At 41.4% G+C, this 26,110-nt stretch overlaps 1 protein-coding gene across 1 annotated transcript; it reads left to right on the top strand.

Moving 5' to 3' along the window:
• Positions 1–210: 210 nt before the first annotated feature.
• Positions 211–25,330, top strand: LOC307121163 (E3 ubiquitin-protein ligase TRIM16-like). Its single transcript, XM_079808650.1, has 9 exons — positions 211–387; positions 798–932; positions 1,124–1,700; positions 3,967–4,047; positions 4,134–4,367; positions 21,899–22,058; positions 22,196–22,243; positions 24,147–24,876; positions 24,926–25,330. The coding sequence occupies exons 3-8, from the start codon at positions 1,266–1,268 to the stop codon at positions 24,704–24,706; spliced, it is 1,518 nt and encodes a 505-aa protein (XP_079664776.1). The 5' UTR covers positions 211–387; positions 798–932; positions 1,124–1,265; the 3' UTR covers positions 24,707–24,876; positions 24,926–25,330.
• The last annotated feature ends 780 nt before the right edge of the window (positions 25,331–26,110 follow it).

Consider the following 26,110-nt stretch of genomic DNA (forward strand, 5'->3'; position numbering starts at 1 on the left):
CAGGGTTAATTAGCATTTCTGAGAAATAACTTCACATGAGTTTCAAGACTTGTTTTTGTGCACAGACATACAGTCTCACAATTCAATAATTATGAATAAACATAAAAATAACGTAGATGGTGTTGTGGCCATACTTGCCTGCTGAGTTAGCATGGCTTAATCCATGTGGGTGGAGCTTCCACTTTATAAACTGAAAGTGCAACAACATTCAGGGTAGCTTGAGAGAGTACAAATGTGCTGTTGCTGAGAATGGTGTGGATGTTTTTTCAGCCAAGCACTGTGTAAATATATATAGATAGTGTTTTATGAGTGTTTCAGTTGGTAACTGAGCCATCTTTGCATTGGTGGAGCTATTGTTTGTTCACAATTCTCTTTCCTCGTGACAAGGTAAGAAGGCTTCTGTTCTCTAAATATAATTTATATGATTATTTTGGCCATCCATGTTAGTTAGAGAATTATATTATCGCTAAAGATGTTTACTAGCATTTATGTGCAGTTTTGTATTTATGATATTATTTCATGTCTTATCAATGTCACGTGGTGGAGTATATGTTTCTGTATATTGTATTGCGTTCAAGGTTTAATTTGTGTATTTTTTTATTTTTGGTATTTTGCATATAGCTTACACCTGTCTTTATTTGCCCTATGTTGTAGTTTATCTTTCCTTCGTTTTGAGTTTGCAACCATGTGTATGGTGTTGGGTTGGCTCAGCTTCATGGTGTTGCCTATTGTATTGATAGGTAATGTTATATTGATGTTTATTTGGAATGAACACAATTCTCTTTACTTGTGACAAGTGTCTGATGTGTCTAAAGAGACAAATAAAACGAAAGCTTCACTGCTGTGACACAACTACGGTCTGAGTGTCCTCCTCATACACCCAGCACATCACACAACGCAGAGACATTTGGGAGAGCACACCAACGAAGAAGGTTACAGTTCGATTATTTTATTTTTTTCTTAAATATTTTGGGCACAATTCTTTGTACTGGATCACAAAAGACTGCTTTACAGACATGCCTGTTTTGCACACATCACTCAAAAACAGGAAACGTGCGTTCAGAGTAAGAGAAACTGAAGTGTAGTTAAACTGTTGTGTGTTTGTGTCTCTGTATTCATGCAGTAAAATGGCAGATGCCAGAATTTCTCAGGATTAGTTCAAGTGTCAAGCGTGTCTGAATCTCCTGAAGGATCCAGTGACCATTCCCTGTGGACACAGTTACTGTAAGAGCTGTATTGCAGGCCACTGGGATCAGGAGGATCAGATGAGAGTCTACAGCTGCCCTCAGTGCAGACAGACCTTCAGTCCAAGACCTGCTTTAACTAAAGACACAATGCTGACTGAAGTGGTGGAGAAACTGAAGAAGCGTAAACGTCCTGCTGACCGTTACACTGGAGCTGGAGATGTGCAGTGTGACGTCTGTACTGGAAAAAAACACAAAGCCGTCAGGTCCTGTCTGGTGTGTCTGAACTCTTACTGTCAGAGTCACCTTGAACAACATGAGAGTTTGTTTAAAGGAAAGAGACACAAAGTGACGGAAGCCACTGGACGACTGCAGGAGATGATCTGCCAGAAACACGACAAGCTCCTTGATGTTTTCTGCTGCACTGATCAGGCGTGTATATGTGTGCTGTGTACGATGGATGAACATAAAAACCACAACATTGTATCAGCTTCAGCACAGAGGACAGAGAAACAGGTATAAACTTTAAACTAGACACTGATGAACAAATGTAGACACACTTAAAGGGATAGTTCACCCAAAAATGAAAATTCTGTCATCATTTACTCACCCTCAAGTTGTTCCAAACCTGTATGAGTTTCTAAAATGTAAATGATGACAGAATTTTCATTTTAGGGTGAACTATCCCTTTAAGGCCTGTTCACACTGTGACGATTTTCGCACATGTTTAATGCCTCGTGTCTAAACAAAGGGCGCCAATGCCCAATGTGAGTGTGCATGACAGGTGTAAAAGCGTCATTTAAAAAAAACCTTTTTTTGTTTTTACGCTGCGCATTAACTGGCCAACCAATGAGATAGCCGCTTTTCTTCACGTACCTGGAGTTGCTGAAGTTACAGAAAACCACGACTTGGTTGCCGAGCACACATTGATCTCACTCACTCTTTTTCATTCACTCCTTTAAGTGAATTATATTAGTGGATAACGTTGGGAATAGTTAATGAGGGTTTAAGGGGTGATTTGGGATTCAGCCAGTGTGTGAATGGTTTTGGCAAGCACGTAAATACCATAGATATCCATAATAAAGGCTAGATGTCTTACGGCGGAGTCTCTAACGTCATCACCGACGGCCATCTTGTCACAGGCAGGGCTCTGGGGTACCTGATTTAAGGCGAGTGAAAAATACTCTTATCAGACTTAACGTGGCTAAAATTATGGATGCTTGAACAAATTATGAATAATTTTTCATAAGTATGCAGTGTCATAACTACATCTCTGACGTTTATAACAAACCAAACAGTTTGAAAATCGGTAGAAAATTGAGCATGTTATGGTTATTTAAAAGGTGCAAGCACCATGAAAACAATGTTATGAGTGAGCTGCCTGTGACAAGATGGCTGCCAGGTGCGGCCGTCAACCTCCATTGGCCAGCCGCGCGGACGAGACATCTAGCCTTTATTATGGATATCTGTGGTAAATACTGTCTCTCTTCTTCTTCTTCTTCTGTGTGACAAGCAAGTGTCAGAAGAGTAAAGTGGCGCAGCACCACCTTGTGTAGCGGAAGTGCCATCTACTGAATTTGCACTTTCTCTCGGCGCATCGGCAGTGAAAATTGCTTGGGTGTGAACACAAAGACGTGCCGAAAAATACTGGCGATAAGCGCTAATCGTCCCGGTGTGCACAGGCGCTTATTTAGTTTTAATTTCATTAACAAATGTATTACATGTTTATGGGTGTTTCTTGGCAAAGTGACATCGGCAACTACTGGCCTGGCATGCATAACAGCATTTTTTGTCATTTTTCGCAAATCCATGTGAACGTGGATCGCTTTGACAACGCTGTAGTCTGTTTTTAGTATATCGTTGACGTGTAAACATACCCTAAGAGGAGATGATGATGAGACAACACCAACGCCATTAAACAATAAATGTGACTATATCAACATGCAATATAAACATTTTTGTTAAAAACTAATAATGTTAAAAATAATACTGCTGTATATAACTGTTACATGATTTTATGTATAATGAGTGGATCCCTACATTACAGGAAGGCGGTACAGTAATCGCATGACGTCAAGAAGTTTTCTGTGCAAACATCCGAAGCGTGCACCCAGAAAGCTGCCTCAGACAGAGCGTAAATAGCCTAATGAAATTGAGTTCTCTTTGATGACTTTTTGTGCTTGAACTGACAAATTGAACTGAGTTATGTCAAAATGCCCATATCTGCGAGTATCCTTATGAAACATAGATGCTTATGTATTAAGTGAATGTAAACATTTGAAAAAGAAAATGCGTGCGTAACAGTATGTTGGATACAGGCAGCTCTTAAAGTGACAACAGCCTATTAAACCTACTGAAAAAAGAAAGAAATACTAGAAAAAAAATCTTAGCGTTGAGCCCTGCTAAATATTCAATGTGCTATTAATGAAAAATAAAATATATAAGCAATAGAACAGTGAAAGTAACAGAAGCTCATACAATACATTTTAACAGGCATAATGGGGTGTAAAAATAACTGAATGAAATAATTGCTAAACAAATTAAGGCAACTAATTTGATTCATATTCATTTGGTTTCTCTACCCAATGTTTTTAAAAATGACAAATGCAGGTATTGGTATCGGCAAGTACCAAAAATTGAAGCATCGGTATCAGACTCGTCCTAGTTTGAACCTTTGAACATTTCCATACTAGATCTCACCATCAATATTTAATTAATATCAGCTGTTCATATGATGATTTTGTTGTAGTATTACTGTCACTGTCATTGGTTTGTGCTTTAGCATCAGCTGAAGGAGACGCAGAGGATCCAGCAGCGAAAGAAAGATCTTCAGCAGCTGAGAGGGGATGTGGAGTCTTATAAGGTGAGTCTGGAGAAGAAGAGAAGTTTGAGAAGTCTCAGTCAGGATTCACTGAAATCACTGTGTGATTGTGATGTGTGTCTTAACAGCGCTCTGCACAGACAGCAGTGGAGGACAGTGAGAGGATCTTCTCTGAGTTCATCCGCTCCATTGAGAGAAGCCGCTCTGAGGCCATACAGCGGATCAGAGATCAGGAAAAGACTGCAGTGAGTCGAGCTGAAGGACGACTGGAGCGACTGGAGCAGGAGATCAATGATCTGAGGAGGAAAGATGCTGAGCTGGAGCAGCTTTCACACACACAGGATCACATCCATTTCCTGCAGGTAACAGAGATCTGGAAGAACAAGAGACTCACAGAGAAACATTTAATGAGAGCAGAATGAACCATTGACTGAAGTGTTGATCTGTGTGTTCAGTTATTATATAATCATTAGTCATATTCTAATCTGATCATCTTCTCTTGAAAGAGATGCACTTACAAATGCAGTTCAGCTCTGGAAATCTCTTAGAAGGCATTTTTATGATATCTTTCTTTTGGAATATATATTTAGCTGCCAAACAACAACAGTTAAAAAACTTTTTTTTTTACTTTTTATTTTGTAATGTGAAATCCATGAACTTGATTATACAATCCAATAACCAAAAAACGGTTTCACATCTTTTCACAATGCTGTATTTTGACCGCCTTTGAGATCTACAAATCGAGCCAATGGCATGAGAATGCCATGGGTCTGCGGAATTTGCATAATGCAACTCTTGCATTATGTTTCTGCTTCAGAGCCGAGTGTGCCTTCCTGAGCATTCTCTCTTCAAGACAAGTGTCTCTCCAGAGTGTCCGGCACGTTCCTGCGAGTTCCGCATTCCTGTCTGATCTGTGCAGTGATCTAGAACAGCGTGTGTTCTCCCTGGGCGCTTCAGCATTTCTGCAGAGCTTTCTCCTCTCTAAAAGAGCTGCATGCAGCACGTCTTTTTCAAGATGTTTCCCCCGTGCATTGTTTCTGGGTGCGGTTGGCTGATTAATCCGCCTGACGGGCATGTACGCTTTTTGACGTGCTTGGGCTTCGTGCACGCTGAGCGCGCGTTCATGGATGACTCAAGTTCCCACTGCGGGGCCATCGCGGTGTTGCGATCGAGACTCCATGATCTCCGTTCAGGAGAGAGGGTCCCCTCTACCACACCCCAATCTACTTCCTCCACGAGAGGCAGTACTTTGGCTGGTGGTCAGGGTGATCTGAGTGTCAGTGTAGGCCAACCCGACAAATATTCCTAGTGGTGTTGGCGGGTAAAGGTGCTGGTGGCCCATCCTGGGCCCAGCGTCTCATTTGGGGTGCAGGCGGATGACGTCATGTTGATTGCCGCATCACAAGGTGGGCTGGATTCCTCTGGAGATGAAGATTTGGCTGTGCTGCCTCCTTTGGGAGTCCCAGCTTTGTCCGAATTTGATCCGGAGCTCACAGCCATGTTTTCCCGTGCAGCTGCGAGCATCGGGCTTGAGTGAAACCCTCCGCCATGTCCTGAGCGCTCAAGGCTGGATGATTGGTATCTGGGGGCGGCCTTTGCTGAAAGCACCCACCAACCCTCAGTGCCCATCTTCCCGGAAGTGCATGAGGAGGTGTTGAAGTCATGGGAGTTTCCATTGACTTCTCGAGGCCGCTCTGCAGCCTCTTTCGCCTTTATTGCTCTTGATAATGGCACGGAGCAAGGGTACACTGCGGTTCCCCCTGTTGAGTGTTCTGTTGCGATGCAACTGTGTCCTCAGAGTGCTTCAGCAGCGAGTGGGGACCCAAACCACCTGTCCAAGGCTTGTGACTTTATGTCTACTTTGGTGGCGGAGACCACAGAGCCGCTGGCCAGGCCGCATCCGCTTTGCATGCTATGGCCATCCATCAAGTCTATCAGGCGAAGGTGCTCAGAAGCATGCAGTGCTGACCCCGCACCTGTGCAAGAGCTTTGTGTGGCTACCGACCTCATCCTACGGGCGACAAAGGTTACTGAACGCTCTCTCAGTCAGGTAATGTCCACTGCCGTGGTCAAGGAACCCCATTTATGGCCCAGGGCTATTCGGCGGGTTGGTCAAGAATTTTGCCCAACAGTTCTCGGCCGTAGAAAAGCAGAGGCGATTAAACATATTCTGCCCTGGCGGCCCGCTGCAGCTTATGAGCAAGCGTGGGCAGTCACTGCTGACTTACATTCATCAATTCGAGGGCGGTTCCACTTAAGTTTTTTCAGAGACTCCTGGGGCATATGACATCCGCAGCCACGGTAAAGCCGCTCAGACTGCTTCATATGAGACTGCTTCAGCACTGGCTTCGTGATTGAGTCCCGGGATGGGCATGGCAACAAGGCACGCTCCAGGTCCCCGTCACTCGGGCCTGCCATCAAAACCTTCACGCCGTGGGTGAACCTCACTTTTCTACTGGCAGGAGTTCCCTTAGAACAAGTTTCCAGGCATGTTGTTGTATCAACATCCTTCGGATGAGACGTTAAACCAAGGTTCTGACTCTCTGTGGCCATTGAAAATCCCAGGATGCCCATCGATAAAGAGTAGGGGTGTAACCCGGGCAAATTTGCCCATTGGCCCCTGTCCATCATGGCCTCCTAATCATCCCCATATATATACGATTGGTATCATCACTCTCTCTCCTCTCCACCAATCAGCTGGTGTGTGGTGAGCGTACTGGCGCAATATGGCTGCCGTTGCATCATCCAGGTGGATGCTGCACATTGGTGGTAAAGCGTTCTGAGTGCCTAGAAAAGCGCTATATAAATGTAACAAATAATAATAATAATAATAATAATAATAACAGATGCCTCTGCCACGGGCTGGGGTGCCATGTGCAATGGACAAGCTACGGCGGGCTCCTGGAAAGGACCCCAGCGCCTATGGCATGTCAATTGCCTCGAGTTGCTGGCCGTACGTCTTGCCCTGCACCGCTTCCGAGCCCTGCTCAAGGACAAACACGTACTGCTCCGTTCAGACAACACATAGCGACAGTAGCATACATCAATCGACAAGGTGGTCTACGTTCCCGTCAGATGTCACATCTCGCCTGCCATCTCCTTCTATGGACCTGGTTTTTTCGAACTCATACTCCTTGCGACAGCACCTTCCTGTTCGATCCCTCTGAGGAAGGACCTCCTTACTCAGAAACGGGTCACCCTATAGCAAGACGGGATGCGGCAGGTTTGAGTGCCCTACCACCACAGGTGGGAGCTACCATCACTTCCACTAGGGCCTTGTGTAAGAGACAGTCCTATGTGTTGTAGTGGATCCTCTTCATCACCCGGTGCTCTTTTTGGCAAGAAGATCCCAGGGAATGCCCGATCGGGTCCGTGCTCTCCTTCCTCCAGGAAGGGTTGGAGCGAAGGCTGTCTCCCTCCACCCTGAAGGTTTATGTGGCTGCAATATCGGCTCACCACAACCTGATGGACTCAAAAACGGTAGGACAGCACGACCTGATCCGCAGGTTCCTTAGAGGAGCAAGAAGGATAAATTCAACTCACCCTCTACAGATGCCCTCTTGGGATCTCACAGTGGTGTTATCTGACCTGCAGAGAGCTCCCTTTGAGCCCCAAGCAATCAATAGAGTTGAAGTTCCTTTTAATGAAAGTGGCGCTCTTGATTGCCCTTCCATCAAGAGGGTGGGGACCTGCAAGCATGGTGGAATTCGCGTGCATGGTGGAAGAAGCGTGCCTGGAATTCGGGCCGGCTAACTCACGTGATCCTGAGATCCCGTCCTGGATACGTGCCCAAGGTTCCCACCACTCCTTTCAGAGATCAGGTGGTGAACCTGCAATCGCTGCCCCTGGAGGAGGCAGAGCCAGCCTTGGCACTGCTCTGTCCAGTACGTGCCCTTCACGCTTGCGTAGATAGGCACAGTGTTTCAGGACCTCAGATCAGCTCTTTGTCTGTTACAGAGGGCAGCAGAAACGGAAGGCTCTCTACAAGCAGAGGTTGTCTCACTGGATAGTGGACGTCATTGTCCAGGCATATCAGGTTCAGGGCATGCCATGCCCTCTAGGGGTCAAAGCACACTCCACTAGGAGTGTTGCTTCCTCTTGGGCTTGAGCGCATGGCGCCTCGCCGACAGACATTTGTAGAACTGCAGGCTGGGTGACACCCAACACATTTGCAATATTCTATAATCTCTGAGTGGAGCCAGTGTCCTCCTGTGTACTCGCTCCAAGTGGCCAGCTCTGGTCAACGCAGGACGCTGGAAAACAGCCACTGTGGCGAGATTGAATTTGGAACCCCCATTCCGTCAGTAACTGATGTGACTTGTAGTGTACTGACTGAAAGGGAACGTATCGTTTACATATATAACCCTCGTTCCTTGAAGGAAGGGAACGGAGGCGTTATGTCCCTATGCCACAACCGCTGTACCGCTGGTACGGCCGGGGCGCTTAGCAGGTAAACATAATGCGAGATTGCCACGGCGGAGTTGTGTTATGCAAATTCTGCAGATCCATGGCAATCTCATGCTATTGGCTCATTTTGTAGATCTTGAAGGCGATTGGCTTCTGAGCAAAACTCCCATTCCGTCAATAACTGACGTAACGTCTCTGTTCTCTTCCTTCAGGGAACGAGGGTTAGATACGTAATCGAGACGTTTTCCTCTACTTCTTAACCCGCACGGAATCATGAGCGGGGGGGTTGACGGATTTGGGCATGTTTGTACTTTTATCTATCTTTCGTTTTATACAAAATATTCAATCAACCATCACAAACTATGTATCATTTAAAAGCTAAAACAATCAAGATTCATGTTCTGAACTTGTTTTTGCAATAAATACACCAGAGGAAAGGGTTAAATGAAATGCTGAAGCACTCGCTATTTAAACATCAGCATAATAAACGCAGTACTCCTTTTTAATCTCTTATCGTGCAGATCAGATCGGACAAATCCAAAAAACAGCTGCATACATGTCAGTGTAACGGATCCACTCTTCAAAATGCATCCCAACTTTTAATCCAAAACAATGAAAAAATATTGTGTATAGCGTTTTGAGTTAGAGTAATCAATCATGTCCATTTTCAATGAAGTATTGATTCTAATCAGTATTCTGTCAACACCCCCTGCAAGCTTAGACTCTTCCACTCACGTTAAACCCTCCTCTTTCCTTCAATCACAGGCTTTTTGATGACTCATTATATACAGGAATCAATGCACCCATGGTTTTAGTTGGATAAAGGCAATTAATGCCTAGCCAATGCCTTGCCAGCAAAGTTTTGATGGATGGATGCAGTAACCAATCAAAAGGCATCATCTTGCGCAATTTAATGTCAACTGAAACTGCTAGTGGTTACGTCTTCAGTCACATTCACAAACCGGCACGCATTTACGTACACACCAGATAGGAGCGTGCAGACTCTATGACAGACTGTTTTTATCAACTAAATTAGTTTTTTACACTTTGTAAATTCTGTAAATAGTTGCTTTAGTTTTTCAGTAACTGTTTATCCATTATAATTAGCAGTTTATTGCAGATTTATTTGAATGAAAAACTACTCTTTACAATTACAAATGTTCTGAAATAAAGGGCCTTTTTGAAAGGACGCCTAGACTTTTCTTGACATAAAATCATACAAAAGCTACATTTTTGGGAGTATCATCCTCAAATTTGAATCAAAACATGATCAGACATTCAGTTTTATATCTAGATTATTTTCAGGCTCTTAACATTAAAGTCTCATACATTTTCCCTAAATGAATTTTGCAAACTGCAACTTTTGTGAGACATTTTATTTATTTAGCTGTTAAAATAACATGGCAGTGCTTCCCAACCCTTGTGAGTAAAAGGAAACTATCCACTCACATGCCTCTACTCAGCCATGGTGCCTCAATCTGGGCTGCGTTCCGCTCCACTTTAGACACACACTCGCAAACTTCCATAAGCACTTACCCTCGAGGGAATACATTTAAAAGTGTGTTCCTATTCTTGAAGTGGTTGAGGGAAGTTTATATGGACAGACCCTCATCCCTCGATTTTGACAGAGATAGGTAGGGTTGTCACCTTCAGTGTGGCAAAATGAGGGACACCCATTCATGTTTATTTGCTCTGCTGAAAAGAAGATATTTTGAAGAAAGTTTGTAACCAGGCTGCTTTGGGGGCACCATTGACTTCCATAGTAGGAATGTATCGTCCGATGTGTTCATAAAGAAATGTATACAGGTTTGGGACAACTTGAGGGTGAGTAAATATAAATAAAGAATTTTCATTTTTGGGTGAACTGTCCCTTAAAGCAGTCATTCTGAACCAGTAATCACTTTTTTGACAATTCTGAAATTCAAAAAAATTTATTTTTATATTCTATATTATTATGTAATTATTTGTCCCATTTTTATCTAAATATTTTCTTTTAAATGTCATAAACTTTATATGACAGGATTATTTATTAGCCTATGTATATTAGTATAGCCTAGCTAAATGATAAATTAATAATAACATTAATTAGGCTATAATCTATGAATTAACCTGTCTAAAAAATATAATTTATGTCTGCTAAGCTCTGATAATGTATGGAATATTATATTAATATAGTCTATTATCCATAAAAAAAACAATAAGCATATAGGCCCTACCTTTAGAAGCACGGATGTGTCTGTCACATAGACCGGTCTGTCAGCACTGCTGCTTTAAGTCAGACAGTCTGAGACACTGAAATGCTTCTCATAAAGTGTGCAGTTGGCCTGAGGTTCATCATGAGTTACTGGACAAACCCATTGATACCTTTTTTTCTATTCAGCTCTATACCTGGAGATCCTTTTGCGTTCAAACAGTGGACTCGAGCTCAACATGTTTTTAAAAAAACGCGCAAGTTTACAGCTCCTGTTCTCGAGACTCCACCGCTATGGTAACAAAGCCGCTTAAACGCAATCAGCCGCAAATGAGCTTTATTGTGAAATTGATTTCTTTATATTTGCTATCAGTATTCTCCACACAGCAAAATCCTTATGTGTTTATTGAACTATGTGTGGACCTATGTTAAATACGGGACAAATCACGTCCCGTATTGGTTTGATACGGGATCGCCATTTTGCTTGTAAATACGAGACGATTCCGTATTTTACGGGACGGGTGGCAACCCTAGAGATAGGTTGATGCGAATGGGAAAAGTTTCCTTAATGTCATGTCACTCAGTTCTCAGTCACTTAGTGTGACTTTCAATTAAATTGGCATCCCTGTCAATGACGTCTCTGTGAAGGGTTTCTAATCCACTCTTCTGTTACAGACATGGCTTGATTTTCATGGAAATACTCAATGCATTGCATGTCAATTCAGTGAGTCCCTATAACCAGACGCATGTTGGCTTTTGGCACGGTGCTCTCGTTCAGAAAATCATCCAGTAACGGGAAAGCTGAAAATGTCAGCTATTAGGCCAGAAGGGCAAGTCATAACTACTATGTACTAAAATTAATCATTTGATTCAATGCACTTATTGTGTACATGCATGTTTTTACAATGTACTTACATTTTAAATATTACCTGCATATTAGGGATGCAACAATACAGTTAGTCCACGGTTCAATACATACCTCGGTTTTTAACCACGGTTTTTGGTTCGGTTCTGATGGCTTGTCACATCAGTTTTTTTCGATTCTATTCTTAGGCGACAGGGACAGCAAGAGGTTAAGGAGAAAAAAGACTTCACCGCTATTTTTTATTGCAATACTCTTTCTTTATTTTACTTAAAGAATTGAAAAACCTTACTTAAACTTAAAACTTTACTTAAAAAAAAACATTCCTAGTGTATTGTATAATATAAAATAAAGATTTACACTGGCAGCTCAGAGCTGTACAGCAGCATTTAAGTATGAAATTGAATGAATAAATGTAAAAATAAAACACTACATAGACTTCACTATAAAATATACATAGATTTTTAGCTACTGTATTTTTCAGTCTAGAGCAGTGAGTGATTTTCTCTTTGTCTTTTGTTGTTGTATTAACATTAAAGGGATAGTTTTCTCAAAAATGAATTTAATGTAGTAAATAATGACATAATTTTAGAGGTGAACTGACCCTTTAAGGACAGCGTGTTCACTAGGCTGCGCTGCTGTCAATTTAAGACCTGCGTGCATCTAATATACAGACACGCCGATTTTACTTTCACTTTAGCCATAACCCACTGTGTTTATGTTAACCTTGTGTGTATTTGACCGTATTACCGCAGTAAGACTACTTAGTCCAGTAATCACGTGTTTGTCAGACGTTTAGTGCGCGCGCTCAGAAAAGCGCATGTGCATAAGCACGCGAATGAAATGTTTAACCAGCAAGGATTTAAAACGCATGAAAATAATTAACTTTCTTGATTGTGAATAACTATAGTGTTCAGTGAGTATTACTCGACAACTAACCTGTGATGTGAATGTATGTCGCGTTGTTTTCAGTATATTGGGATGGAGGCAAATGATAGAATTCGTAGAAAAATAATTCATTAAATGCACAACCGAAAGAACCACAATTCCCAAGCACGTATTGAACCGTGAATGCCATACCGAACGGTTCAATATTATATTGAGAATTGTGGCATCCCTACTGCATATAATTACATCTGTATTTAATTTCTGTAGTTACATTCATAATTACACTGTTGACACGTCCCTTACACCTTAAACCTACCCTTAAACTTACTCATACCACCACACCTGTCCCTAACTTTACCATTCAACTTACCCATACCACCACACCTGTCCCTAACTTTACCCTTAAACTTGCTCATACCACCACACCTGTCCCTATCTTTACCATAAAACTTACCCATACCACCACACCTGTCCCTAACTTTACCCTTAAACTTAGCCATACCACCACACCTGTCCTTAACTTTACCTTTAAAATTACCCACACCACCACACCTGTCCCTAACTTTACCCTTAAACTTACCCATACCACCACACCTGTCCCTAACTTTACCCTTAAACTTACCCATACCACTACACCTCTCCCTAACTTTACCCTTAAACTTGCTCATACCACCACACCTGCCCCTAACTTTACCCTTAAACTTACCCATACCACCACACCTGTCCCTAACTTTACCCTTAAACTTGCTCATACCACCACACCTGTCCCTAACTTTACCCTTTAACTTACCCATACCACCACACCTGTCCCTAACTTTACCCTTAAACTTACTTATATCACCACACCTGTCTCAAACTTTACCCTTAAACTTACCCATACCACCACACCTGTCCCTAACTTTACCCTTAAACTTGCTCATACCACCACACCTGTCCCTAACCCTAAACTTACCTATACCACCACACCTGTCCCTAACCCTAAACTTACCCATACCACCACACCTGTCCCTAACTTTACCCTTAAACTTAGCCATACCACCATACCTGCCCCTAACTTTACCCTTAAACTTAGCCATACCACCACACCTGTCCCTAACTTTACCCTTAAACTTACCCATACCACCACACCTGTCCCTAACCCTAAACTTAACTTACCCATACCACCACACCTGTCCCTAACCCTAAACTTACCTATACCACCACACCTGTCCCTAACCCTAAACTTAACTTACCCATACCACCACACCTGTCCCTAACCCTAAACTTAAACTTACCCATACCACCACACCTGTCCCTGTCCCTAACCCTAAACTTAAACTTACCCATACCCCCACACCTGTCCCTGAACCTAAACGTACCCATACCACCACACGATAGCAGCAAAAGTGTTTTGCAATACAATATGAACACAATAATTACATTGTACTTAACTACTATATACTCGCATTAAAATTAAGGCCACCTAATATAAAGTGGGAAAGCCATTTTCTTCAGAAAAATTTGGAGCTAGTGGGAAGTTTTTCTTAAAAAGAAAGATCCTTACATCAGTGCTTATAGAGTCGACTGAGAAGACTAAAATGTCTTATTTTAATGTAACAATTAACAATGCAGAAGAATAGATAGACATCATTTTATTTGATCATTTTCTCTCATTATACCATTTTATAATATTGATGGTATTGCGGATGTGATCACCGGGTACATTCATTTTTGTGTTGATACTGTGGTCCCTAAAAAGACTATTAAGATTTATCCAAATAATAAGTAATATATTATCCCTGAGATTAAGCATTGTATTAGGAGGAGAAATCAAGCTTTTAAGAATAATAATGTAATGGAATTGAAAGAAGTTCAAAAAGATCTGAGGAGAAAATTGAAGGAGGTGAGAGAGCAGTATACTCTCATGCAGTAAGAGTATCTCTCTTGCATGTTAGAGAAGCGGTTTCATTGTCTGGCTATCACCAGACCAAGCTCAATTTAAGATTGAACATTGGTCTGGGGAGTCTATATATTTTCTACTGTACAAGAGTTGTGATAAAGGAAGATAAATTAAATGACGCTGTACGCAATTGGATAGTCCTTCAATCAATCAGACCACAAGAGGCGTGATCAACGTGCAACGACCCATCACTTCTCTATCCATCATCGTGTTAAACCCGCCAATAGCATGCCAGGTGAAAGCCAGTCTGTGATTGGTTCCCGCAAAAGTGTAACAGAAGCAGTAGAAATAAATGTACAGGTTTCCAGACTGAGTTGCAGGGCAAAATCAAATCGCCGGCAGATCAGGCTGGGTTTACCCATTCTAGCGGTTTCAACTAATAATTTAAAAAGTTGTGGGATGCTGTTAGAGGAATGATTCACCTAAGTTCAAACAAGAAAGAAATGCAGATTATGAATTCATTTGATAAAGCAAATGAACTTAATCACTTTTATAAACGATTTGATTTGGCTGTGAGTGGTAGTTTTGATAAGTTTAGAGACCTGCTTAGTTCAGTAATATGTGATGTCACCCAGGATAGGATTGAAGTTGATCCAACTGCTGTCACTAGAATTTGTAAAGGGCTGCATACTAAAAAGTCTAGTAGGCCAGATGGTATCTCAGCTCTTTTACTTAAAACATTTGCTGATGAATTAACACCAGCATGGAGTCCCTTATTTCAGTTATCACTTGATACTGGCAATTTTCTCTCATTATGGAAAAAATCTGTCATTATTCCGGTCCCAAAAAAACATCCACCAGAGGAAAATAATGACTTTAGGCCAGTGGTGTTAACGTCCATAGTGATGAAATCACTTGAACGTATTGTTATAGGGAAAGTGAGAGAGAATGTATTGCATAAACTAGATCCCTATCAACTTTCCAGATATTGTATTAAATAAGTTAAAACAGATGGAGGTAAACCCTTATTTACATTTACATTTAGTCATTTAGCAGACGCTTTTATCCAAAGCGACTTACAAATGAGAGCAATAGAAGCAACTACAACAGTCAAGGGTAACAGTATGCAAGTGCTGTAACAAGTCTCAGTTAATCTAGCACAGAATACACAGAACAGAACTTTTTTTAAATAAAAATAAATAAATTAGACAGACAGAAAATTAATGGAACGTTAAGTGCTATTCTTGATTGGTCAGGTGCTGCTGGAAAAGATGTGTCTTTAGATGTTTTTTTGAAAATGGCTACAGACTCGGCTGCTCAAATTGAGAAAGGCAGGTCATTCCACCAGGTGGGGGCGGTCCAGGAAAAGGTCCGTGAGAGTGATTTCATGCCTCTTTGGTATGGCACCGCAAGGCATCGTTCACTGGCAGAACGTAAGCTCCTGGAGGGTGTTTAAGTCTGAACAAGCCAGTTTAGGTATATTGGTGCAGAGCCAGTGGTTGTTTTGTAGGCGAGCACCAGTGCCTTGAATTTGATGCGAGCGGCTATTGGCAGCCAGTGCAGACTGATGAAGAGAGGCGTGACATGCGCTCTCTTTGGCTCGTTAAAGACCACCCTCGCCGCTGCATTCTAGATCAGTTGCAAGGGTTTGATAGTGCATGCCGGAAGGCCCGCTAGAAGAGCATTACAGTAGTCCAGTCTGGAGAGAACAAGAGCTTGGACCAGGAGTTGTGTGGCCTGCTCTGATAGGAAGGGTCTAATCTTCCTAATGTTGTATAACGCAAATCTGCAGGACCGGGTTGTTGCAGTAATGTGGTCAGTGAATTTTAGCTGATCATCAATCACAACTCCAAGGTTCCTGGCTGTCCTGGACGGAGTAATGGTTGATGATCCTAGCTGAATGGAGAGATTGTGGTGAAGTGCTGGGTTGGCTGAGACCACAAGCAGTTCTGTATTTGCAAGGTTGAGTTGCAGGTGATGTTCCTTCATCCAGGCAGAAATGTCTGTTAGGCAGGCAGCGATACAAACACCAACCATGGGATAATCTGGTTGAAATGAGAAGTAGAGTTGAGTGTCGTCGGCATAGCAGTGATAGGAAGAGCCATGTTTCTGAATGACAGATCCCAGTGATGACATGTAGATGGAGAAGAGAAATGGTCCAAGCACTGAGCCCTGGGGAACGCCAGTAGCTAGATGATGTGACTAAGACACTTCACCTCTCCATGACACCCTGAAGGACCTACCTGAGAGAAGACTTGAACCACTGGAGAGCAGTTCCTGAGATGCCTATCTTCATGAGAGTTGACAGGAGGATCTGGTGGTTAACTGTGTCAAAAGCAGCAGACAAATCCAGTAAGATAAGTACTGTGGATTTGGAAGCTGCTCTTGCCTGTCTCAGTGCCTCCGTAACCGAGAGCAGGGGGGCAAAGGAGCGAAGAGAATGTTTTGAAAAGTGCACGAGAGTCAGAGCAGTTGTTGATTTTGTTGTGGTAGTATGTAGTTTTAGTAGTGGAGATATTAGCAGAGAAAGAAGCAAGAAGAGACTGATACAGGGTTAGGTCAGTAGCGTTATTAGTTTTGCGCCACTTCCTCTCTGCCGCCCGGAGTCCAGAGCGATGTTCACGGAGAACATCAGACAGCCAGGGGGCAGAGGGGGTGGTGCGGGCTGGCCTCGATGAAACGGGACAGAAGTTGTCTAAGCAAGATGTTAGCGTGGAGCAAAGAGTGTCAGTAGCATTGTTAGTGTCCAGTGCTGAAAACTGGGCAGGTGGAGGGAGTGAGGATGAAAACAAAGTGGATAGACGGGAGGGAGAGAGCAAGCAAAGATTACGCCGAAAGGTGATCTGGGGAGGAGTGTGTGTTGTGTCAGGAGTCAGTAGGAGGTTAAGAGTGATGAGAAAGTGATCTGAGGTGTGCAATGGAGTAACTTAAGTGTTGTCTGTGGAGCAGTAGTGTGTGTAGATAAGGTCCAGATGGTTACCTGATTTGTGAGTAGCTGTAGTAGATACTCGCTTAAGGTCAAATGAGGTCAGAAGAGTGGTGAAGTCTGCAGCCTGGGGTTTATCAAGGTGAATGTTGAAGTCACCCAAGAAGTTCCTTCAAGAAGTTACCCAGTTGACCTGGAGGGCTATAAACAACTACGGTATGGATTTTAACAGGGTGAGTGATAGTGATTGAGTGCGATTCAAATAAAATCAAAATCAAATCACTTTATTACTTAACCAAATGAGCAGTTGCCAGATAGAGAAGGAATGGGCTCAAATTTCCAATCATTTGAGATGAGAAAACCAGTACCTCCACCCCTCCCAATCGGGCGAGAGGTGTGTGACAAAGTGAAATTATTTGAGAGGGCCGCAGGAGTGGCAGTGTCTTCTGGTTTGATCCAGGTCTCAGTTAGGGCCATGACACTGAAATGTGAATGAGTGGAAATAGATGAAATAAAGTCTGCTTTGTTTACAGCAGACTGGCAATTCCAGAAACCAATTGAAATGGACATTAATGTAGTAGAGGAAATAGGTACATTATGCAGATTATTAGGATTACAGCGTCTAGAATGTAATTTACGGGTGTGTTTGTGGTAAAAGTAGAGATTTGAAAGCACATAGTGAATACGGGTCAGATAAATAAACAGATAAAAACAAGAAAACACAAAAGTGGACAAAGTAGAAGGAAAGCTATACTCAAGTGCCTTGTCGGTGTCCTTGCTCGAGTGGAGTCGCGCAGAGTAGAGTCGAATGGTCTTTACACTCTTCGCACAATGAGGGCTTCACACGAGGGCTGCCGCGGAGTACCACTCTATTTATACTCACTCTAAGTGTCGTTATTGAATACAGCTGGCCACGCCCCACGAAACTTTGTTTACTGGTATGTCTAACGAGAACTCCCCAGACCGCGTGAGACTATAACAGCATGTCAATGAATACACTAAACAGACAGACAAACTTTCTACCAGCAAATGAGCTACAAAAACAAATAAGAAATGATACAGTACTCACACGGTTGTTGTCTTCCCTGCTGTTTGATAGCTGCTCTCTGACTGACCACAAACAATGAACCACTAGAGGTACCACGCGCGCTTTGGCCACGCCCCACCGAAACTTTGTTTACTGGCATGTCTAAAGAGAACTTCCCCGATCGCGCGAGACTATAACAGCACGTCAATAAATACACTAAATAGACAGACAAACTTTCTACCAGCAAATGAGCTACAAAAACAAATGAGAAATGATACAGTACTCACACGGTTATTGTCTTCCCTGCTGTTTTTATAGCTGCTCTCTTATATAATCAAATGGTATTATTAAGGAGTACGAGCTGATACCTTCGGGCAGGAGATATAGGATTCCAGAATTTTCTGTAATTCCATTATTAATTAAACTACTCAACAAGAAGTGATGAATTGGGGGAGGGTAATGCGATGGGCAACGTGCAATGTTTGATGTAATATCTAGTGCTGTAAGACACACTTGTGGCTTCACTGTAGTTGTGGTTGTAAGTTGTTATACTAAATTCACATAATATTTTTATACATTTAAAAATATATTCTTAATATTTTTAATTTTTGTTAATGTTTTGTTTTGGGGGGGTGGGGGAGGCTTGCCCACGGACCCCATGGACATCCCTGTGCCCCCCTCCGGACCGAGGGAGATGGACTTGATAATAGCGTGTCATTTTTGCACAAAAACCTCTGCCCAGGCAGTGCACTGGCACTCAGGATTTACTGCTTTTAGAGGGAAAAGCTGCACAACACTGCTGATCTAGGATCTGTAATCCACTGTAAGAAATTATAATAATAGCATCTTATTAGCGATGATTTGGCAAAAGAGCCAGTGCGTTTCTGTATTTGCACTCTTCAAAGGATTAAATTTCCAACGCGTTTCCCCTTCGGTGAGTAATGTAGCCAATCACAGACATGTTTATTGATTTCTAAAAACGCAATGGCCAATCACAGGTGTTGAAGTTAGAATCCACTCACCACTCAAGTTTTTTTGTCCAGTTCTGCTCACGCGCTAATCCTCTCTAATAAAGTGTAGACATGTAAATAAGAGATTCATTGTGCTGTCAGCTTCACTGATTAATATAACGGAACTTTCTGAGATCGCGTTCATTGAATGAGTGACAGCTTTTAATGATTATATTCGGAGCACTATTTGCACGCTGTCTAGGCGATATATAAAAAAATATTAATAGGCCTATAATATATTCAGAATTTGAATAAAACTTTTGATTTCCATTCTTGACAAGTGGCCACATACACACTTCAATACATAGACCCATATCCGCATATACATTCGGGATCCATTCTCGAAATAACTTTTATCATTATACAGAATATTGTAAAATTATATATTTTCTGTCTGATTTTTTGATCCGAAGCCAAATGAGATTTGACTTGTGATATAAAGTAAGTTTGGAGTAAAAAACATGGTTTTAATATCATAAATTGTTGTGTTTTGATTGTGTGCTAAGCTAATATGCTAGCTAGCCAATGCACCTGCCGCCTGGGCATATACGTTATTTTTATGAATAATTTTTAATAGACTGAAATGAAAAAGTCACTGAAATGTTTCTATTTTCAACAAGGGCATTTGAGGCAGTTTAGAAGGTGAAGTGAGAAGTTTGATCAAAGAAATGAGGTTTGAATAGAACAGTTTGAATAGAGAGTCATCAGTGATTACAATGAAGACAAAAGAATAAGATAATTAGAGCCATAACAGGCCAGAGAGGTGTGAATGTGTGCTGGGGAGACTGAAACTAATGGGCAGTTTGCACCTCAAAACAATAGAGACAATAAACTGAATGGAAGATTAGAAGATGGCACTAAACATCAGTTAACATTTTAGAAAAATCTCAAAATAAAATCACATGACATGATCTTGAAAAACATATTATCATCTTCAGATTTGAAATATACCATGGTCAGACATGTGGCTTTAGTGCATTTCTAGATTCCTACAAGGCCAACTTCAATTTTATTTTCTTAAAGATATTTCATACAAATAAATTTCTAATAACGTTACAAAACTTTGAAGCTTATTATAGCAATTTTTGATTATGAAAATAATTATAATTATTATATTTATATTATATTTGATTTAACAGTAAACTGCCAAGTGTCTGCTTTCAAATGAGACCATACTTATGTTTTTAGTGCAAAGGATTCATGAACTGTATCGGTTTTAGTCTGAGTATGCCATTTTAGGATTTTTTAAAAGCGGGGGTTCGGGCTAACAGGTTAACTGGTCCAATCAGAGAACAGAGGAAGTGGCTGAGAACAATGACGTTGATATTGTGCGCTAGTTTGAGTTGTAGTTCAGTAGTAATGGCAGCGGAGAAAGATGTGAGCGAAGCCATTCATTCTGTTGTGGCACTGCTGCCGAATATCCTGAAGTTAAAGCCGGAGCAAGAACAATCTTTCGTGAGTTTTGTTGGTGGCCATGATGTTGTGGCCCTCCTCCCCACAGGGTTCGGGAAAAGTTTGATTTTCCAGCTCGCTCCGTTAGTGGTGAAGGAGTTGCTGAAGCCCTATTCTGACAGTAATTGTTTCTTGTGGGGTCATAAGGTATTGTCATCATTTATAGTGGCTAGTCAGTGATTTTATTGCCGCCCGTCTCCAACCAACTGCGTAAAAATCCCCGGCCGAATGACAGACTGTTTTAGACAAACACCAAGGTCGTGTGGTCATTTAATTGCTGTCCGAATCCACATCTCTGAGTTTTCAAGAATATTTAACTTCAAAATTCACTGTTTATATCCTTTTTGACCCCTGCAGAGCACCGTACGGTTGCGCTTCGCTGTAATTTGGATGCATTTCTAGACTTGTATTTCTTTAAATGCTGGCAAGTATTTTCAAGAGCAAAATATTTCATCACCGCTCAAAAAATAAAAAGAAGAAAAGCACGTAAACATTTGAATTGGGCCGTTGTTTACAGCAGCATTTATTCTTATCATACCAAGCATATGGCATTTTATTTACAGCAATCATGTTATGGACCACGTGAGCGGCGCGTTCCTGATCACAAAACTCTCCCCTCCACCGTGAATAAATCACAATCCGAATGCCCGAGTTTTAGGTTTTATCACTGAGGTGGCTGCACAATCTGCAGTTATTTTTACGGACTTCCATGTGAGAAACAGAGGTGAATGACGCATGACGTCACGACCAAACGTTAGCGATTGGTTATGGCAGATCTAGTGGCTCTTGGCAGATCCAATAGATTTAAACTTCAACAGAGTACCCGAGGAACGCTTGTCAATGGAGAGTGGCCAGACTCTCTGTACAATTTAAATGTACAATTTAAATGTACGAGAGTCTGGTAAGACCAGGCTATGTCAAAATGCCCCCTTGCCAAAATAGGGGTGACAGGCAAGGGGTCAAAGACAGGTGAAGCTAATCAAGCTCTTCAGGATCACTTGTTGAAAGTACACAGGCAGGTGTGCTGAAGCAGGTTGGAAATAAACTTAAGGACCAGGGTTGAAGACCTCTGATGTAAGTGACATATGAAATAATGTGTTGCTCTAATGTGATATAATGAATATGAGAAGAATGATGCTGATGCTGTGAAAGTGCTGGATTGAGGAGAGTTCCTAAAGATCAAATCTGACAGTAGTGCAGGTTATTGGCTGAAGTGTGGAGGTGATGAGCTTTGATTTCTGTTTTCTGTAGAGTTTCCCGTCTCTCTCAGCTCCTCCTGAATCTACAGACGTCAATGACAATCCCTTCAGTTCTCTCTCCTCTTTTGATGGCGTGAGAGAATCTGTCCGTCAGCTGAGAGACAAACTGGAGGATTTCTGCAAAGAGGAGCTGAATAAGATCTCTGACAGAGGTAAAGTCCTGGAGATTCATCCGCTCTCAGAAATCATCCTCCATCATCTCATAGCATGTAGAAGATATAGAACGGATGCAGGGATCATTTTCTCTTGACATGATAATCACACTCTTCATGTCTGTTGATTTCCACAGTCACTTTCACCAACATTGTTCCCAGGACCAGGAACGACTTCCTACAATGTAAGTCACTAAGAAAACAAGTAGAAAACTCACTGAGTGTGTTCAAGTTCTTCCTGTAGAAGGTGAAAGAAAACATGACAGAAGAGTTTTATAGTTGATCATGATAATTATCGTTTCAATTGAAAGGGGGCGTTGAGGTGTTCTTGAATTACCATGTTGCTAACATGTTTTAGCACATTGGCTAGCATGAATTACCAAATTGCTAGCATGATTTAACATGTTTGCTTGCATGAATTACCATGTTGCTAACATGTTTTAACACATTTGCTAGCATGAACTACCATGTTGCTAACATGTTTTAACACATTGGCTAGCATGAATTACCAAATTGCAAGCATGATTTAACATGTTGTAGCATACTGTTAGCATAACTAACCGTTGATAGCATGATTTGACATTTCGCTAAAATGTTTTATCACTTTAACAGCATTAATTACCATATTGCAAGCATGATTTAACATGTTTTAACATACTATTAGCATCAATTACCATGTTATTAACATTATTTAACACATTGCTAAAATGTTTTATCGTGTTGCTAGCATGATTTACCATGTTTTAACACACTGCTAGCTTACCTGGGCCCCAGTTAGTCAAGACTATGTGCCAAATTACTAGAAAGAAGAGCGCAAAAAGCTTTTCCAATTGTCTATAAAGTTTTTTTTGCGGACACCACTTAGACATATCTCATCAATCCGGCCAACAGGGAGGGGACCAGAGCAAACCATTTTAGCAGACATTTTGCTTGCAATTTCACACACCTCTTTAATGTTAATTTGAATGCCTGTTTGGTGGGGTAAATCGCATATATTAGCACTTAGCCAAGTTTTGCTTGATTTAATGTGTTTCTAGCATGTTTGGGACTTGATTGCACATTTAAAAGTGTTTCTGGGAGGAAATTGTAGTGTAAAGCATGCCATTTCCTGTTGCCAGCAGGTGGTGCTATGACTAACTGAATATTGGCATGTAGATTTCTTCAGGGCAAAACTCTTATCAAACATGTAAAGTTTGGGGCAGATCGGACATATGCCTGACTTACAACAGCTTCCTGTTCATTAGACTTTGTGAGGCCACCACGGACACACCCTTCAGGGAAAACTCAAGATTTTCACAATATAACATCACCAAGGCGTTTAGATTAGACTGACCTAATATGATGTTGATCTGGTTAAATCTCAATGAGGAGTTCTGAATCACAATTTCTGAACATAAACAGTCTTTGATTGACATTGAATTCTGCTGACTCAAACGAAAAAGACCAACGTCATTTAAAGCTTGGCCTTTTGTACATGATTTAACATGTTTGCTAGCATGGATTACTATGTTGTTAACATGATTTAGTATGTTGTTAACATATTTTAACACGTTTGCTAGCATGAATTACCATGTTGCAAGCATGACTTAACATGTTGCTAACAAGTTTTAGCATGTTTGCCAGCATGTTAGGCTTTGCTAGTGATAGACACATAATGGATCAAGTCAAGTCAAGTCACCTTCATTTATATAGCGCTTTTTACAACACAGATTGGTTCAAAGCAGCTTTACAGTCAAGTCAATAAATAATAAAGACAAGAAACGATACGTCATTTTCATTGAAGAAAAGTGACAGAAATAAAATTGACTGTTATTCATTGTGAGGTGTGAAATACTGTAACATCTTTCTTGCTTTGCACTCTAACGGTTACTTTTCTTAAATGAGACACCTCGATGAATCGTACTGACCCCAAAATTTGATTATTGTAAATATAATAATAGGCCTAACTATAATAAACAGAATAATAACCAACATTAATATTCAGGGAAGACAATTAGAAAACGTTTTATTTGATAATGGATAATGATGATTTGCACAGGATGTCAGACAGATCCATAATTCTTGATTGTGATTTGTTTTCTCTATCAGATTCCCATCAATTCATTCTGGATCTGAACACAGTGAATAAACACCTACGTCTGTCTGAGAGGAACAGAGTGATTACGTACACTGTCACCCCTCAGCCGTATCCTGATCATCCACACAGATTTGATGTGTTTCCTCAGGTGTTGTGTAGAAAGAGTGTGTGTGGACGTGGTTACTGGGAGATTGAGTGGTGTGGACGTGTGTTAATATCAGTGTCATATAAGAGCATCAGCAGGAAGGAAGTGGGTTATGAGTGTGGATTTGGATCTCATGATCACTCCTGGAGTTTGTACTGCGCTCCTGATAGTTGCTTATTCAGATACAATAACATAAAGACTAAACTCCCTGTAGAGTCCATCAGCAGTAGAGTAGGAGTGTATGTGGATCACAGTGCAGGAACGCTGTCCTTCTACAGCGTCTCTGGAGACACAATGAGCCTCATCCACACAGTCCAGACCACATTCAGTCAACCGCTCTATCCTGGATTTGGGGTTTATAATAATCTGTTTAGCTTAGGTTATAAATCATCAGTGAAACAAGAGATCCTACCCATAATTCTTTGAGCTGTATGATAAATCAGGAGCAGTGAGATGTTATAGAGTCTCTTATTTTCTCTTCATGACATTAATACTACAGATGAACTTCTGTCAGTGAAATAACATGTCAGAATAAATGTGTGTAATGAATCCTCATTTAGACAGTCAGATCAGTGTGTGTGTGTGTGTGTGTGTGTGTGTGTGTGTGTGAGAGAGTGAGAGAGAGAGAGAGAGAGAGAGAGAGAGAGAGAGAGAGAGAGAGAGAGAGAGAGAGAGTCACTATTAGTGACGGTGTGTATCTGTGCTTTTCTTAGCACAACTCTATGGCAGTACTATGTGCCATAACCTAGCACTCAGGAAATAAATGGCTTATGATGCTGCTCGGTAGTTCTGTTGCAGCTTTGAAAAGCAAATTTAAACAGTCTAAAACACTGTGTCCTAACCAGACGCGATGCAAGAAGATTTTCAACTGCAAACCGGACTCGACCCTTGATCAATCAATACAAAAAACACATCCAATCAGAAGAGCGTGTGGGCGGGCTCTCTGTGCAAGCGCACTGACTGCATTCGCAATGAAATTGACAAGTACAATATCAAATTCCTAAGTCTTACACCATTGTAGCATGATTAAAAAGACATACTGAGTGACTGAAAAAATATTTATCATAAAATACACTTGTTTGTTCACCTTGACAGTTTGAACATAGTTGTTTCCTTTCATTTATTTTCAAGATCTGAGGTAAATGATCCATTGTTGCTTCCAATAAGGCTATGTCTATAAAGGTCACAAATTATGTTCAAACTCTTTAAATTCTTTTTACATAAAATAAAGTTGTAATGATATCCACTGGAGGCAAGCTTTCAGAACCCAAGTGCAGTTTTATTAATTAACATACATCCAAACATAAACAAAATGCAAAAAAATAAGGCCTGGCTTGGCTTGAACATGGTCATGAATAAACTCACCACAGTGGATACACGGACAATAATAGACAAAGACACATGGCAAACATGAGGGCTAAAATACACAGAGACTAATGACTAACAAGACACACCTGTGAACAATCAAGACAATGAACCAATGACAGAACTAAACTAAGAACCCACATGACAAAATCAACCTCATGTTAGGTGTGTTCGACATCGGCTGGATTCAACTGATCGGCGAGAGTAGCTGCATGCAGGCGGGGAGGAGCTGCAAACTGAGACGTGAAGTCGGACACTTTCTGCTTCCCGTAGTGACGCTAGCGCTGTGTTTGCATACTTTATCAGCTGAAGTGAAATAAAGCCTCTTGCAGCTGCTCTGTAGAAACTGCGCTGGCTGTATCAGCCGACTGCTCTCGAATCGCTCTCGCGGCACTTTGTTGACATACGTCACTGTCACGTGGCGTCGGCGCTGCCTCAAGTCGGACAAAATTTCTAACCGGCATG

This window comes from Gobio gobio, assembly GCF_949357685.1.
Source record: "Gobio gobio genome assembly, chromosome: 2".
Taxonomy (NCBI): domain Eukaryota; kingdom Metazoa; phylum Chordata; class Actinopteri; order Cypriniformes; family Gobionidae; genus Gobio; species Gobio gobio.